Genomic DNA, 13,858 nt, shown 5'->3' with positions numbered 1-13,858 from the left:
GGGATACATAAAGGGAAGACAATGCAATTTCAATATTAACCTTAGCCAAATGCATTATGAAGCATATGCTTCTTGCTTCTTGGTTTGGCATGATGTTAATTCCCCATTAACTAAAATAATAGCTAGCTGACAACTCATAAACATATATGTGATTACAAACACCTCAAATTGACAAAAGTGCACAAAAGTTACATATTTCAAATATATTATTTTATGATGGATGTGGGTTGTGTAGAACAATAGGGAAAGAAACTTAAAACTGAATTAAGCTATTATTTTAAAGGAACTTTCTACATGGGAAAAAACAAACAATAAAGAAGACTGCAGTCTAATTCTCAAAATAGGATAATGGCATCTAAGGAGTATATTGAATGACCTATGACATTTAGGTAATCCTTCTTGTCTTAGTTCATTCACATGAATGCTATGTAATTTCACTCAACACTTTGCATTTAGAGAACTCCTTTCATCTTAAAGGAATTCCAAAGTATACATCTAGTTGCCATAGAGATATATATATATATACACACACACAGAGAGAGAGAGAGACACACACAGAGAGAGAGAAAGAGAGTAAGAGCAGACCACTTCATCCCATACTGGAAAATGTCCATTTTGAGAAAAGAATTTTTTATTTTGTCATAGATTCACATGCATGAAAGTTTCAAGACAGAAGAACAACAGAGCCTGGTGCTAAATTAACATCTACCCATTTGGAATCATGAACATGCATGCATGTGTGTGCCTCTGAATATGTATCAGTGTCGAGGGGAGGGGATACATTATTGGAAAGAATGGATATGATAAGAAAGGGTGGCAGAGAGCCTCTAAGGAAACTTCAGGCTTCGAGCATTTTGAAATTGCCTATGGCCCTTCAAATCTTGAAAGCAGTTTCTCCTGTACCTTTCTTACCTAAAACAGGATTTTGAAGTCGAGATTAAACTATCGCTAAATAAACAAGTTTCCTGTTTCATTTTATTTTATCTAATGTAATCAAAGAAGTAGACAATAAAATCTACCTGGAAGCAAGCGAAAATGAGAAAAACACAACTATGTAAATTAGCGTGTACCTAAACACTTTCTTAATATTTATATTTTGGAAACATGATTCTTATGTTTGAAATTTCATTTCAAGTCTGGTCTAGAGTTCTCCTTTATCATTCAAACCCAACAAATATACTCAATCTTCTAGATATGTCTCAGAGTGAAACGTAAGAGTGGCATTAAAAACTCCTAAGGTATATATTTTTAGTAGTCACATAAGTCAATGTCAAACGAGGCAGGTAAAAAATACAGTACTGGTAACCTCGAGTAACATAAGGAAGTAACATGGGTGAACATCAATGATGCTCTCAGTACTCTACCTCTAAGATAATCATAAACTGGAGAACATGTTCTGTATCTTCTTCCTCTTCTTCCAGGTCATATGATATGGTAAATGTCAACTGTCCTCCTACTGCTGGGAGCTACAAGACAGAAGATGCATAATCATTACAGGATAGGAGATGGGCTATTAAATCATATTTTACTTATTGTTGTATAAGAATTTTATTGTTCTAGAGGGCAGTATTTGCAAGAAGCAGAAATCACTGGAGTATGGAGTGGGAACGATAGGCATTTATTTAGGAGTAACCTGTTACAAACCTTACTCATCAACTGCAAGCCTGACATAAACATAAATTTATGTATTATTTTCCCCAGTATTGCAGGCTTGCTGAAATAGGTTAAGGTCCATGAAGCCAAACACCAGACTCTCCTGTCATCTTCTTAGTCTATAGTTTGAGCTTTACAAATCCCAAACAGAGAATGATCTTTGTCAAAATTGGGAGATTTCTACCCATCCCTGAGGGTCACTCACTTTCTGTGAGTCTGGATTCTTTCAACAAAGACATCCCTCCATTTGACAGGTACTTTACATAACCCGTACACTAAGCTGAGAAATGTTATTGGTTAAAGAAAAACAAAAGGTTAGCAGCAAGTTTAATTTTATATTAAAATTCAATCAAAACAGCCAAAGAAGGTATACTTTCCTCTGTGTAATTTAATAGGCTTAGTTTGAATAAATATTATCCTCTTTTCATTAAGTGAACTTCTTTGCTTCTAACATACATGCCAAGCACCATGTATATACACTTGAGGTTTACATTTTTTGACATTGACAGTCACCTTGTAGAAATTAAGAAAAAAATGGGAAAGCAAGATCATTTATAGGACAGGAATAAAAATTGAAGTTGTGAGTGACAGATTCAATGCAAATACTGCAATCCTTTTTTTAAAATTCCACTCCAGTACTGTAAATAGAGACATTCATAAAACAAAGCTGATGATCTGTATTCTGCTGCTTGCTCTGTGCTGACATGCGGAGACCTGGCTTCGCAGGGTTGGCTCTCTATGGCCTTTCATGGCCGACCCTGACCAGAAAGCATTTCCGGGCTGGCAGTGCACTGGATGGAGGAGGAGGAACCCTGATTCCTCTTAGTGTTCCACAGAGGGTGGCACATAGCTCGCTATGGCTGATTAAACAGGATTTTATATTACAGCTCTGCAACGTCTTCTAAGAGCTCATTACGTGGGGCTCTATAAGGAACTTAAATTCAGAAAACTCTGATTCCCCTAATCCACTGAGAAATGGCCTTATTCGAATGTCTTTTCACATATAAAATAATAAACATCTGCCTGGACTACAGCACTTGGCATTATTGTGAGTAATGAGGGGTGAACCTATGTGGAAGATTTTAGGTTCTATTAAGATAAACATTCAAAATTTCGCATAGCATGCTTCTTTAGATCAGCTACACATTTTCTCAATAAGAGGATTCTAGAAAGGCAGGAGAAAAAAAAAGTTTTACATTGTATATATTTCAAAAAAAGGAATGAACTATTTAGAATTTTCTAAATTAATAAATATATTTGAAAATAGATTTCGGAAGAATATTGGGATATAGGCCTATAATGTTCCAAAACTTTTGAGCTTCCGAATCTATTTTGATCATTTAAAATTTGAAGTACATGCTATTTTTTCTTGAATATGGCTTCTCTAAAAAGGAAAGAAAAATATCAACTTAATATATGAAATCACCATATATGCTCAAATAAAATACATTTTGAATTAAGGATAATTTTCCATTTTGTCAATAAAAAGAGTCAAATTGTGTGTAATTTGAATGTCAAAACTGTTAGGACTATAGATGAAGTAGAAAAAGATCACCTATGATATCTGATTTGCTAATGTGTTTTTCATATCTATTTATAATAAAGTCACATATAATGTAAACTTGCAGCAGTCCTCAACCTTTTTGGCATCAGGGACAGGTTTCGTGGAAGACAATTTTCCCACAGACGCAGAGGAGGGGTTTTGGGATAAAACTGTTCCACGTCGGATCATCAGGCATTAGATTCTCATAAGGAGCATGCAACCTAGATCCCTTGCATGTGCAGTTTACAATGAGGCACATGCTCCTATGAGAATCTAATGCCTGATGATCGGACAGGGGTGGAGCTCAGGCAGTAATGCTCACTTGCCTGATGCTCACCTCCTGCTGTGCAGCCCAATTCTTAACAGGCCATGGACCTGTATAGCCCCGGGGGGTTGGGGATTCCTGACATAAAGTAAAATACTAAGAGAGAGAAATTAGAGGTGGAGAAAGGGGGAAAGATGAACAAATAAATATGCAGAAAAATAGCGGTGCCTTACATATGTCAGAGATAATATAAAACACGAACTAAGGAATAGAAATAATTTACCTTATTCTGCTGAGGGCTAATAAAAATAGCAACAACAGTAAAACATTGTTTTAGCTCATATTCCATAAAATGATTTTTTTTTCTAAACTCTCTTGTGTGTCTCTGATACTCATGTTTGTCATTATTACAACATATTTTGAATCGCCTGGAAATTGTCATGGGTGAAGCTGTTCCAGTTAAGTTGTGTGAAATACAGACCATTTAAAAAATTTTCAGGATAATGTTACTAGATGTTTTTTCCCAAGCCATGAGTACTCATTTACAATATTAGAATCAATATCTTTTTCAGTCACCCTAAAGGTATGTGTTTATGATCACATTTATATAACCAGTTAGTCAAGTACTCACTTAAGTAATTCTTTCTTTCTTCACTTTTTGAGATAGAGTCTAACACTGCCAACAAGGCTGGAGTAGAGTGGCACAATCTCAGCTCACTGCAACCTCCTCCTCCCAGGCTTAAGTAGTTCTCGTGCCTCAACCTCCCCCGCATCTGGGACTACAGGTGTGTGCCACCATGCCTGGCTAATTTTTTGTATTTTTTGTGGAGATGGGATTTTGCCATGTTGGCCAGGATGGTCTCAAAATCCTAACCCAAGCACTCTACTCAACTCCGTCTCCCAAAGTGCTGGGATTATAGGTGTGAGCTACCACGCTCAGGCACATAAGTAATTCTTAAAAGGATTGCTTAAGATATCACTCTGCAATTTAGAGGTTGTACCCCTAGGAATATTAACTTATTATTTTTAAAATTCATTTCTTTCTATTTTTTCTTCAACTCCACAATCTTCCCATAAGCTGTAAAATCAAGCTTTTCCTGGTGTTGTCTCCAGCTAATGTGTCTTCCCCAAAGAGTACATACCATTGTATAAGAGACAAGACAACACTTTTTTTTTCTGAAGGATGCTTTTATTCAGAGAAAAAGCTTCGAGAATATTCCGAGTATATATCATACTTTCCTCTTGCTTTAGATGAAGAATTCTCTACCTCTTCTCCATCTGTCCACTCCTCCATGTTCCAGGTGCCACCTTTGTTTGGTGCCTCCTTGCCCTCGCTTCTGCACTCTCTTAGAAACCCTTCAGTATCCTAACGTTTACTCTCTCCTTCAAATCCCATGTGCACAGGGTTGCCAGTGTCTATTGTCTCCTCCAGCTCTTACCTATGGTTATTTATTAGTTTCACTATCAAACTTAGACATATGGGGCATCACATTCAGTTTCTGTCTTCCCATACATCCATGTTTTCTAATTTTTATCTTCTGTATCCTGTTGACTGCCTTTGGTACTCCATTAGAAGTGAGTCTTGAAAGGTCATTTATAAATTCTGTGTAGCAACCACTAATGGCCCTTTGGTTGAGTTTCATTCTTAATCTTTATGATTAAGAGTCAAGATTCTTATGATTCTTGACTCCTTTGTCTTTCATTACATTGAATTTTCCTGGTACTCCTTCCCCTGCCCTGGTCATACCTCTGTCTCACTTATAGACACTTTTTTTTTCTTATTCTCCACTCAGTGATTGATAGCTCTAAGACCTTTCTCACTCTTTTTTGATTATCATTTCTTACGGATTCCATTCTCATAGATTAACTACTACGTTTATATCCAGTCCACCAATCTATACCTTCTGGCTTGTCCTGTGTTTCTCTGTTAATTTTCTCTTGCCTGTATAAAAAAGTACCAGAGATGAAGTGACTTAAACAACACAAACTTATTATCTCACAGTACTAGAAGCTAGAAGTCCAAGATCAAGGTGTCAACAGAGTTGGTTTCTTTTGAGACTTCCCACCTTAGCTCATGGATGGCTGCCTTCTCTCTGTTTCTTCACAGGGACTTCCCTCTGAGTGTATCTGTGCTCTAATTGTGTCTTGCTATAAGAACACCAGTCATATTGGATCAGGGTCCACCCTAATGACATCATTTTAACTTAATTACCTCTTAAAAGATCCTATCTCTGAACAGAGTCATATTCGGAGGTACTGAAGATTAACACTTCAACATATGACTTTTGAGGGAATGCAATGTAGCCCATAACAGTATTTTACTGAATTACTTTCCAATAATGTCTTAAACACTCAACATACCCTAAGTTAATCTCATTATCTAGATCTTTCTGGGAGCTAAACTTGATCATTTTCTCAACCTCCATGATTGGGTCAAGCCAAATGCTTTATTTTTCTATTTTAAATTAGAAAACTCATAAGTGCATCAGATTTTTTAACTTTATTATTTATATCAGATTAGTCCTTCAATCTATTCTCTTGAAATATTTCTAGTCTAATTTTCCATTCCCAATGCCATATCACACCAAGTAGGTCCTCATCAAGAATCTGAATTCATCTCTCTGACTTCAGTCTTTTTTATGGGGAAAGTTTAATCAGCTATTACACATGTTGTTGCACTTCCCTAATGAAGATTCTCCAGTGGCTCCGGGATCCCTAATGTCATTCAAGTTTCTGTGTAGTTTCAATGCCTCTAGGATCTATCTACTCCCATGTTCACAAACTGTGTGTAGAGGTGCCCCAGGGTGCTGCGGTGAACTCATAAAGGCACAGTGGAATATTCTAAACATTTGAAGGAAACACAGCGATACTAAATGTCTGTTGGGCACTGCAACAACTAACTCAAGGTGGTTCACAAATTGAAACCTTAGAACATGCTATATTCCATTTAAGGATGTTCTCAACATTTTCAGCCATGTTTTTGCTTACTTGTACTTTAGGCCATCTTATATCTTATTAAGAAAGGTTTTCAGGGGAGACTGTAATTAAAAGCAAGAACTGCACAAAAGTCAATGTGGAAAAGGAAATAAGGATAGCATTATCCAATCTGATACTCAAGTTTGAGAAGGCATATATTGCCCCAAAGGTACCACATCCCATCAGTAAGTAATTCTGGTTATTTATGAAAAAAATTATTATTTTCAGTCCATTTTCTTTCTAAACAATTGCTAGGTTGTTAGAACATGAATATTTATTAAGTTGTTTGGCACTAACTACTTAAGAAACAGAACGGTGGCTTATTTCTGTTGGCCAAGGAGGCACTATGAAAAAATCATGAATACACTATGAACATTCTGAACTGAGAATGTTTGGGTATGTCTGATCTAGCCTCTTTTTATATTTATCCATTCTGTTACTTAGATTTTTAAAAACAAATTTTCCTGTCAGAATTCTCATTCTTATAGCTCTCTGATCATTCAAATGCTTTTCTTTGTTTGCTTAGCTGATGTTTCACTAGTAAGAAGACTAAGGAAAAGAAGGTTTTTAGTTATATTTTCAGTCTGATGAGGAGTCAGTGGCAACCACAGTAAATAAGGGAGCTAAAAGATTCCAAACAGGAGAACTCTGTATAAAAAAATTCATCCGTTAACATTCGTTGAAAATTTCTAACAAAATATAAGTGGTCTTGGTAAGTTATATATACTAAATATAACTGTAATTTTCCACATTTTTGGACTTTGCAGACTCATTTATTAATTTCATGAGTCTTTCATAAAATTGAGCATCTTCGAGACTTTCAAATTAGTTCATTTTGGGGACAAAATGGTTTCTCTGATTTTACAGAGCACTGTGTGTTCAGCCAATTGAACGTTTCATTTTTTCCTGCTATTTAGGAACTAAGCTGTCATTGTTCTATTGACTAGAGAAATATGGTTTTCCACAGGTAGAAGTAAGTGCAATTTTAGTTCACTTTGAGGTAATTCTTATATTTGCTGGATGGATTAGACTATATTTACTAGAGATGAAAATTATATCTCTTTTCAATACAAAGAGAAAGTGAATTTAGTGAGAGCAGTTCATTCCATTTCATAAGGGTCTCCAAAGGCTTGGCCTTTTCCCTCTTTCTCCATATCTACTAAGGGAAATTCTCTTCAGGGAGATTCAGATATCAAATTGAGAAGGCACTGCAGGAAAAATGTACCACCATTCCTGGAGATGGTTCTGGGCTAAGCCATTCACTTTCCTGTTCTTCAGCTTCACCCCATTAAGAAAATAACAACACAAGTAGCTGTTTCCCATGAGTACCTGTTTTAATTCTACTTTCAGGGGGAAAAAACCAGCTTGTTTGCAAGTAATATTATCGTTACTATGCAATATATAACCTAATGTTACAAATAACAATATAGTGTGCATGGTGCACATTGCATTAAAGATTTAATGAGGCAGGAAAGTTTTCCCACATGACTGAAAAAGGCCAAAAGATAATTTATAAAACTAAGCTTCATAAAAGAATTTAGCAGTAGGCTACTAGTGGTCTGGCCTCTTTTTTTCCCCTCTCAATCTCAAGAAATATGAATTGAGGAATGAAGGATGGGATAGCCTATTGAGGACTATCTGGAGAGGAAATCCTTTTCATGAAATAAGCCTGGAACATTTGGTTCTCTGATGTCAGATTATCATCACTGTTATTTCACTAAATGGGGTGTAAAACCTAATATTTGCTTTTGCTCACCAGAGCAAATATTTCAGGAGGGATACACAAAAATCAAATGAGAAAAAGGCTTTGTAATAGCAAGCAGGATAAATTAAACATATCTGTCAATTTCCATTCAGGATCACAAACAGGGCAAGCGATTCATCTTCTTAGATTCCAAAGCCCCTGAGTCTTAAACTCTGAAAAGGTATCCCTCCCATAAAAGTGTTTATTCATGCATCTATTTGTAGAGCTCTCTTTTATCACAGAAACAGTGTTTCACTTCAAGGTTTTGTTATTTCCTTCAGTGTATTTATAAATTTGAGATAAGAACAGATTTCTCTTCTTTAAAAGCTCAATAATTATTAGAATAGAACATAAACAAGAGGATTGTAGAATTAGAGAACAGGCAGAATTGACATGAGAGGTTTTAAAGTTACATCATCATCCTTAATGCATAGAAAATGGACCAGAGTTGTAGGTGTCAAACGGAGACAATATATTCTAGAAAATTTGGTTTAGAAGGGAAAAAACTGAGTTATGCAGTCCAGGGGAGACACATAAAACACCTGAAGGAAACATCCTGCCTGCCTGCATTCATTTCTCTCTTCCTCCTTTTTTTTTTCCTTCCTATTTGCTTTTCTTGCCCTCTTTTTTTTCTCCTGTTACCCATCTTCTCCTTAGCTTTTTTCTTCATCTCCTTCTCCTCTTCCTCCTTCTTCTTCTTTTCTTTTTCTTCTTGTAGTCATTAGACTGTTTTGATAGCATTTCTTTTCACAATAACCATGTCCTTTTACACGTGCAGTAATTAGAAATGGCTGGGAAAAGGCCTGAATTTGGGATTTTTTTTTCCTTTTCAATGTGACCACTACAATCAGTTTAACCTGATAATATAATCTGTGTTGGGTAACCTAAATTGCAGAAGATAAAAGGTAGTGATGAAAACTATGAATGTGACAGGGTCAAGGATATAGTTCTGGGACAGACCACCAGAGATACTTACTGCCTCAAGTGTAACTAACACTGATTGTTTATCAGTGTCCCAGAAGCTCAGCCCTTCCACTGCCCACAGGACTACTCACTCATATTATTTCTTCCCAATTTCATATAACTCCACATTCTCATAAACTACAGCCTAGTCAATATACAATAAACAAAACCCAATTCAATGTTTCTTATTGTTAAGGCCAAGAGATATTCATTACAGTGTTTTGATTGTCAGGGGGAAAAAGAATAACTATGAAAGACATATAGGCACAAGTATACATATGTAACAAACCTGCACGTTATGCACATGTACCCTACAACTTAAAGTATAATAATAATAAATAAATTTAAAAAAAAAAAAAAAAAGACATATAGAGAGGAATGAGAGGCCAACAGGAATTTCTCATACAAATTTTTGTCAAAATGTTTATTCACTTGAATAGCACTAACCTATCTTGAGCATGTCTTTTGTCTGCTGCATTCAAAGACCCATTTCAAGGACTTCACGTTTAAAACATCAAAAGCAATGGCAACAAAAGCCAAAGTTGACAAATGGGATCAATTAAACGAAAGAGCTTCTGCACAGCAAAAGAAACTACCATCAGAGTGAACAGGCAACCTACAGAATGGGAGAAAATCTTTGAAATCTACTCATCTGACAAAGGGCTAATATCCAGAATCTACAAAGAACTCAAACAAATACACAAGAAAAAAACAACCCCATCAAAAAGTGGGTGAAGGATATGAACAGACACTTCTCAAAAGAGACATTTCTGCAGCCAACAGACACATGAAAAAATGCTCATCATCACTCGTCATCAGAGAAATGCAAATCAAAACCACAATGAGATACTATCTCACACCAGTTAGAATGGCAATCATTAAAAAGTCAGGAAACAACAGGTGCTGGAGAGGATGTGGAGAAATAGGAACACTTTTACACTGTTGGTGGGACTGTAAACTAGTTCAACCATTGTGGAAGACAGTGTGGTGATTCCTCAAGGATCTAGAACTAGAAATACCATTTGACCCAGCCATCCCATTACTGGGTATATACCCAAAGGATTATAAATCATGCTTATAAAGACACATGCACATGTATGTTTATTGCAGCACTATTCACAATAGCAAAGACTTGGAATCAATCCAAATGTCCATCAGTGACAGACTGGATTAAAAAAATGTGGCACATATACACCATGGAATACTACGCAGCCATAAAAAAGGATGAGTTCATGTCCTTTGTACGGACATAGATGAAGCTGGAAACCATCACTCTCAGCAAACTATCGCAAGGACAAAAAACCAAACACCGCATGTTCTCACTCATAGGTGGGAATTGAACAATGAAATCACTTGGACACAGGAAGGGGAACATCACACACTGGAGCCTGTCGTGGGGTGGGGGATGGGGGAGGGATAGCATTAGGAAATATACCTAATGTAAATGACGAGTTAATGGGTGCAGCACACCAACATGGCACATGTATACATAGGTAACAAATCTGCACGTTGTGCACATGTACCCTAGAACTTAATGGAAAAAAAAAAAAAGTAAGGCCCAATTATACTTTCCATGTACTCAGTTATAATTCAAAGTAAGTAGAATTTGAAGAGTTTGATCAGGTAAGAATGCTTTTGGTTGCAATCGAAAACCAGACAGTTAGGAGTTCTCATATAACAAGAAGTCCAACAAAATGTGGTAGGCAGAAAAAATTTTAAAACAAATGGATTAGCTTTTTCTCTTTTCTTATTTCACATATCTTTCCCCAACACTTAGATCCATTTGGGCACACTTGAAAATATAAATCTCCTATGAATAGATTTGCAAAACGTCACGTAGAAGAAGATAATGTGCTTAGAAAGGCAACATTCCATATAGGAAATGAGTATTTAATGTTTCCTTTAAATTTTCTGGCTTAGAGTAGTACTTGTTACTTTGTGATATATACTGATCAAATCTTGAGTTGAAATAGTACAATCTCAACAGATGTGAGTAAATGGTAGTGGCGAAATTCTCTGAATTTGTGCTATGAGGCCCAGACCCAAAAACAGGGTCTTTGCAACAGCTGTTTGTTTTCCATTTACTAACTTAAGTTTGGATGAAACATTCCATTAGCACTCTTACTACGGGCTAGATTAATTTATGTGTAAATATTCAGTGCAAAAAATACATGTTATCCATAATTAAACATTGACCTAATCAAATAAACCTTAAGTTATGGTTTTATATTAAAACAGAGATTTCTTATTGACTAGAGTTCAAAAGTTTTTCAAAGTCTCTGCCAAGAAAATGAAAAGTCACACGTTCATAATATACAACATCAATGCTGATTGTAATAACAGAAAAGGCCGCGTGCGGTGGCTCACGCCTGTAATCCCAGCATTTTGGGAGGCCTAGGCGGGCGGATCACGAGGTCAGGAGAGCGAGACCATCCTGGCTAACACGGTGAAACCCCGTCTCTACTAAAAATACAAACAATTAGCCAGTCGTGGTGCCGGGCGCCTGTAGTCCCAACTACTCTGGAGGCTGAGGCAGGAGAATGGCGTGAACCCGGGAGGCGGAGCTTGCAGTGAGCCGAGATTGCGCCACCGCACTCCAGCCTGGGCGACAGAGCGAGACTCCGTCTCAAAACAAAACAAAACAAAACAAACAAACAAACAAACAAAAAAAATTAATCCAAGTTCCTTTAAGCTAAAGACAAACAGGTTTACCATTGTCATATAAATGACAAATGAATAAAAAGAAAATGTATAATCGTTGTGGAAAATTTATGGGAATGCTGTAAAAAAGAGATATGAGCAATGCAATTTTCTTTTTAAATGAGAATTGTAGTTAACCTTTCACTTACTGCTTAAGGATTTTGTCTTTAAGGATATTCATCACGTTGGACAGTAGATGGCTATGGTATGGCCCTTTCTACTTCTGTTGCAAAGGGAGGAACAATAGAAAGCATAGAAAACAGAGTTCTCATCTTGCCTTGTAGCCAATCCTCATTGTTTACTTACACTGTCCACAACCCTGAATATGGCCTAAAGTGCTAAATATGAGTTGAATAAATTTCAGGTTACATTATTCAGACGGAGGGCATTTTGAAATAGCAGACAACTTATTTCCCACAAAAGCAGAAGCCAGAACACCAACCTTGGAATACTATTTTGATGTGATGCTAAGTATTATTGATCTACCACTATTCCCTTTTCACTCTTCCCTCATTCGTGAACTCTGCAGATGATTCTTTACTACAGCAGTAGAAACTGTTTGTGAATTTTAGAAGATAAGAATCCCAAAGGTGCAATAGATACTAAGTCACACTCCAGAGGAGAATCAACAGGTTAATAAAATACATTTTATGCCTCTTCTTCCAAAATAAACAGGTAAAGGGTTGTGTTAGTTGTTTGACGTGTCTATTAATATTGGAGTCATATATAAATAACATAAAAAATTAAGCTCATTTCTGGAGATTTTCCAGAGCTGGTTGTGGATTCTGATTCTGCCTTTAAGCACTACAAGGCCCTTGGGAAAGTTAATTTTGCTTTCAGAGCATCAGTGAATTTTCGCTAAAATGAGACGAATCACACCTACCTCAGAAGTTTGTTCTCAGGATGAAATGAGAAAATAAACATAAAACTCCTCACTTGGTACCTAGCACATAACATGTACTTAACAAATGTTGTCAGTCATACTGTTTTAATAAGTATAGTTTTCAAAATTAAAATACTATAAACATTTCACACTAAAAACCTAGTGGTTTATTTCATAATTCTAAATGCACTTTAAAATCCCAGGTTTTGGGGAGAGATCATAGTGATGGCCCAATTCAGATTTTATTCACGTCTTAATGTTTCCCTGTGGAACTCTGCATAAGCATCTTATAGATAGTAGATCTTGCATAAGTATCTGCTGAATTTTAATCACATTCAACACCATATATCACTTCAACGTGTTACACATAGAGAAGGCATAAAAAAACTGGGATAAATTTGTACTACCCCATGAGATACCTTGCCATCATTAAAATATGTCTTTATTGGTTTCTCTGTTCTTAGCTTTATCAGTCCTAAAAATAGGCTAAAGAAGATGTGTCTATTTGAGCTTTTCAGTGATTTGAGCTTACTTATAAAAAGCTTACTGTACTGTAGACTGGTGAACCATAAATGCATTTGTTTTAAAATAAGGAAGCTTTAGCATTTGGGAAGTTTGATCTGCAGTTGAAGGAGAAAAATCAATATTTAAGTCACTTAGGTATTTACACACATAAATCAACTATATGGCATTACTTTTCTCAGCTTTGGTATATTAGAATAATAGTGTAAATTCTAGCACCTAATAATATATACTTTATAAGTTGTAAATGCATTTTCAATATGTTATGATACATAGGCAAACAACATAGTCTCTGTATTAGGAAAACAAGTAGTGTACAGATTAAAGGAAGTGGCGATCCAGCAGCAGTCATAGCTAGTCAGAGCACATCCAGAGCACTGTGATCAAGTCATGACACCACCATTTAAGAGAGTAGTTGACAAATTAGAGTTCATCCATAGAGGTGTGACCAGGATGTTGATGGTCCCAATAGCTGAACAAAAGGTTTGGAAAGGTAATGGGAGTGTTTAAAAAGAGAAGACTTAGGAAAAGCATGATGATTGTTTTCTTGGAACATTTGAAGGTCTATCAAGTATACTAGAGAAAAACCTCACTGTTCATAGTGTAGAA

At 36.2% G+C, this 13,858-nt stretch overlaps 1 protein-coding gene across 1 annotated transcript in view; it reads right to left on the bottom strand.

Annotated features, from left to right (window-relative positions):
- The window catches only part of LAMA2 (laminin subunit alpha 2), a 601,080-nt gene that overhangs the window by 251,389 nt on the left and 335,833 nt on the right, over positions 1–13,858 (bottom strand). Inside the window, 1 exon segment of the mRNA XM_025382237.1 lies at positions 1,365–1,466. Within this exon segment, the coding sequence (XP_025238022.1) occupies positions 1,365–1,466 (102 nt within the window).

This window comes from Theropithecus gelada, chromosome 4 (assembly GCF_003255815.1).
Source record: "Theropithecus gelada isolate Dixy chromosome 4, Tgel_1.0, whole genome shotgun sequence".
In the NCBI taxonomy this organism is placed as follows: Eukaryota; Metazoa; Chordata; class Mammalia; order Primates; family Cercopithecidae; genus Theropithecus; species Theropithecus gelada.
The sequence above is the reverse complement of the archived record's forward strand: the minus strand, read 5'-3'. Positions and strand labels throughout refer to the sequence as shown.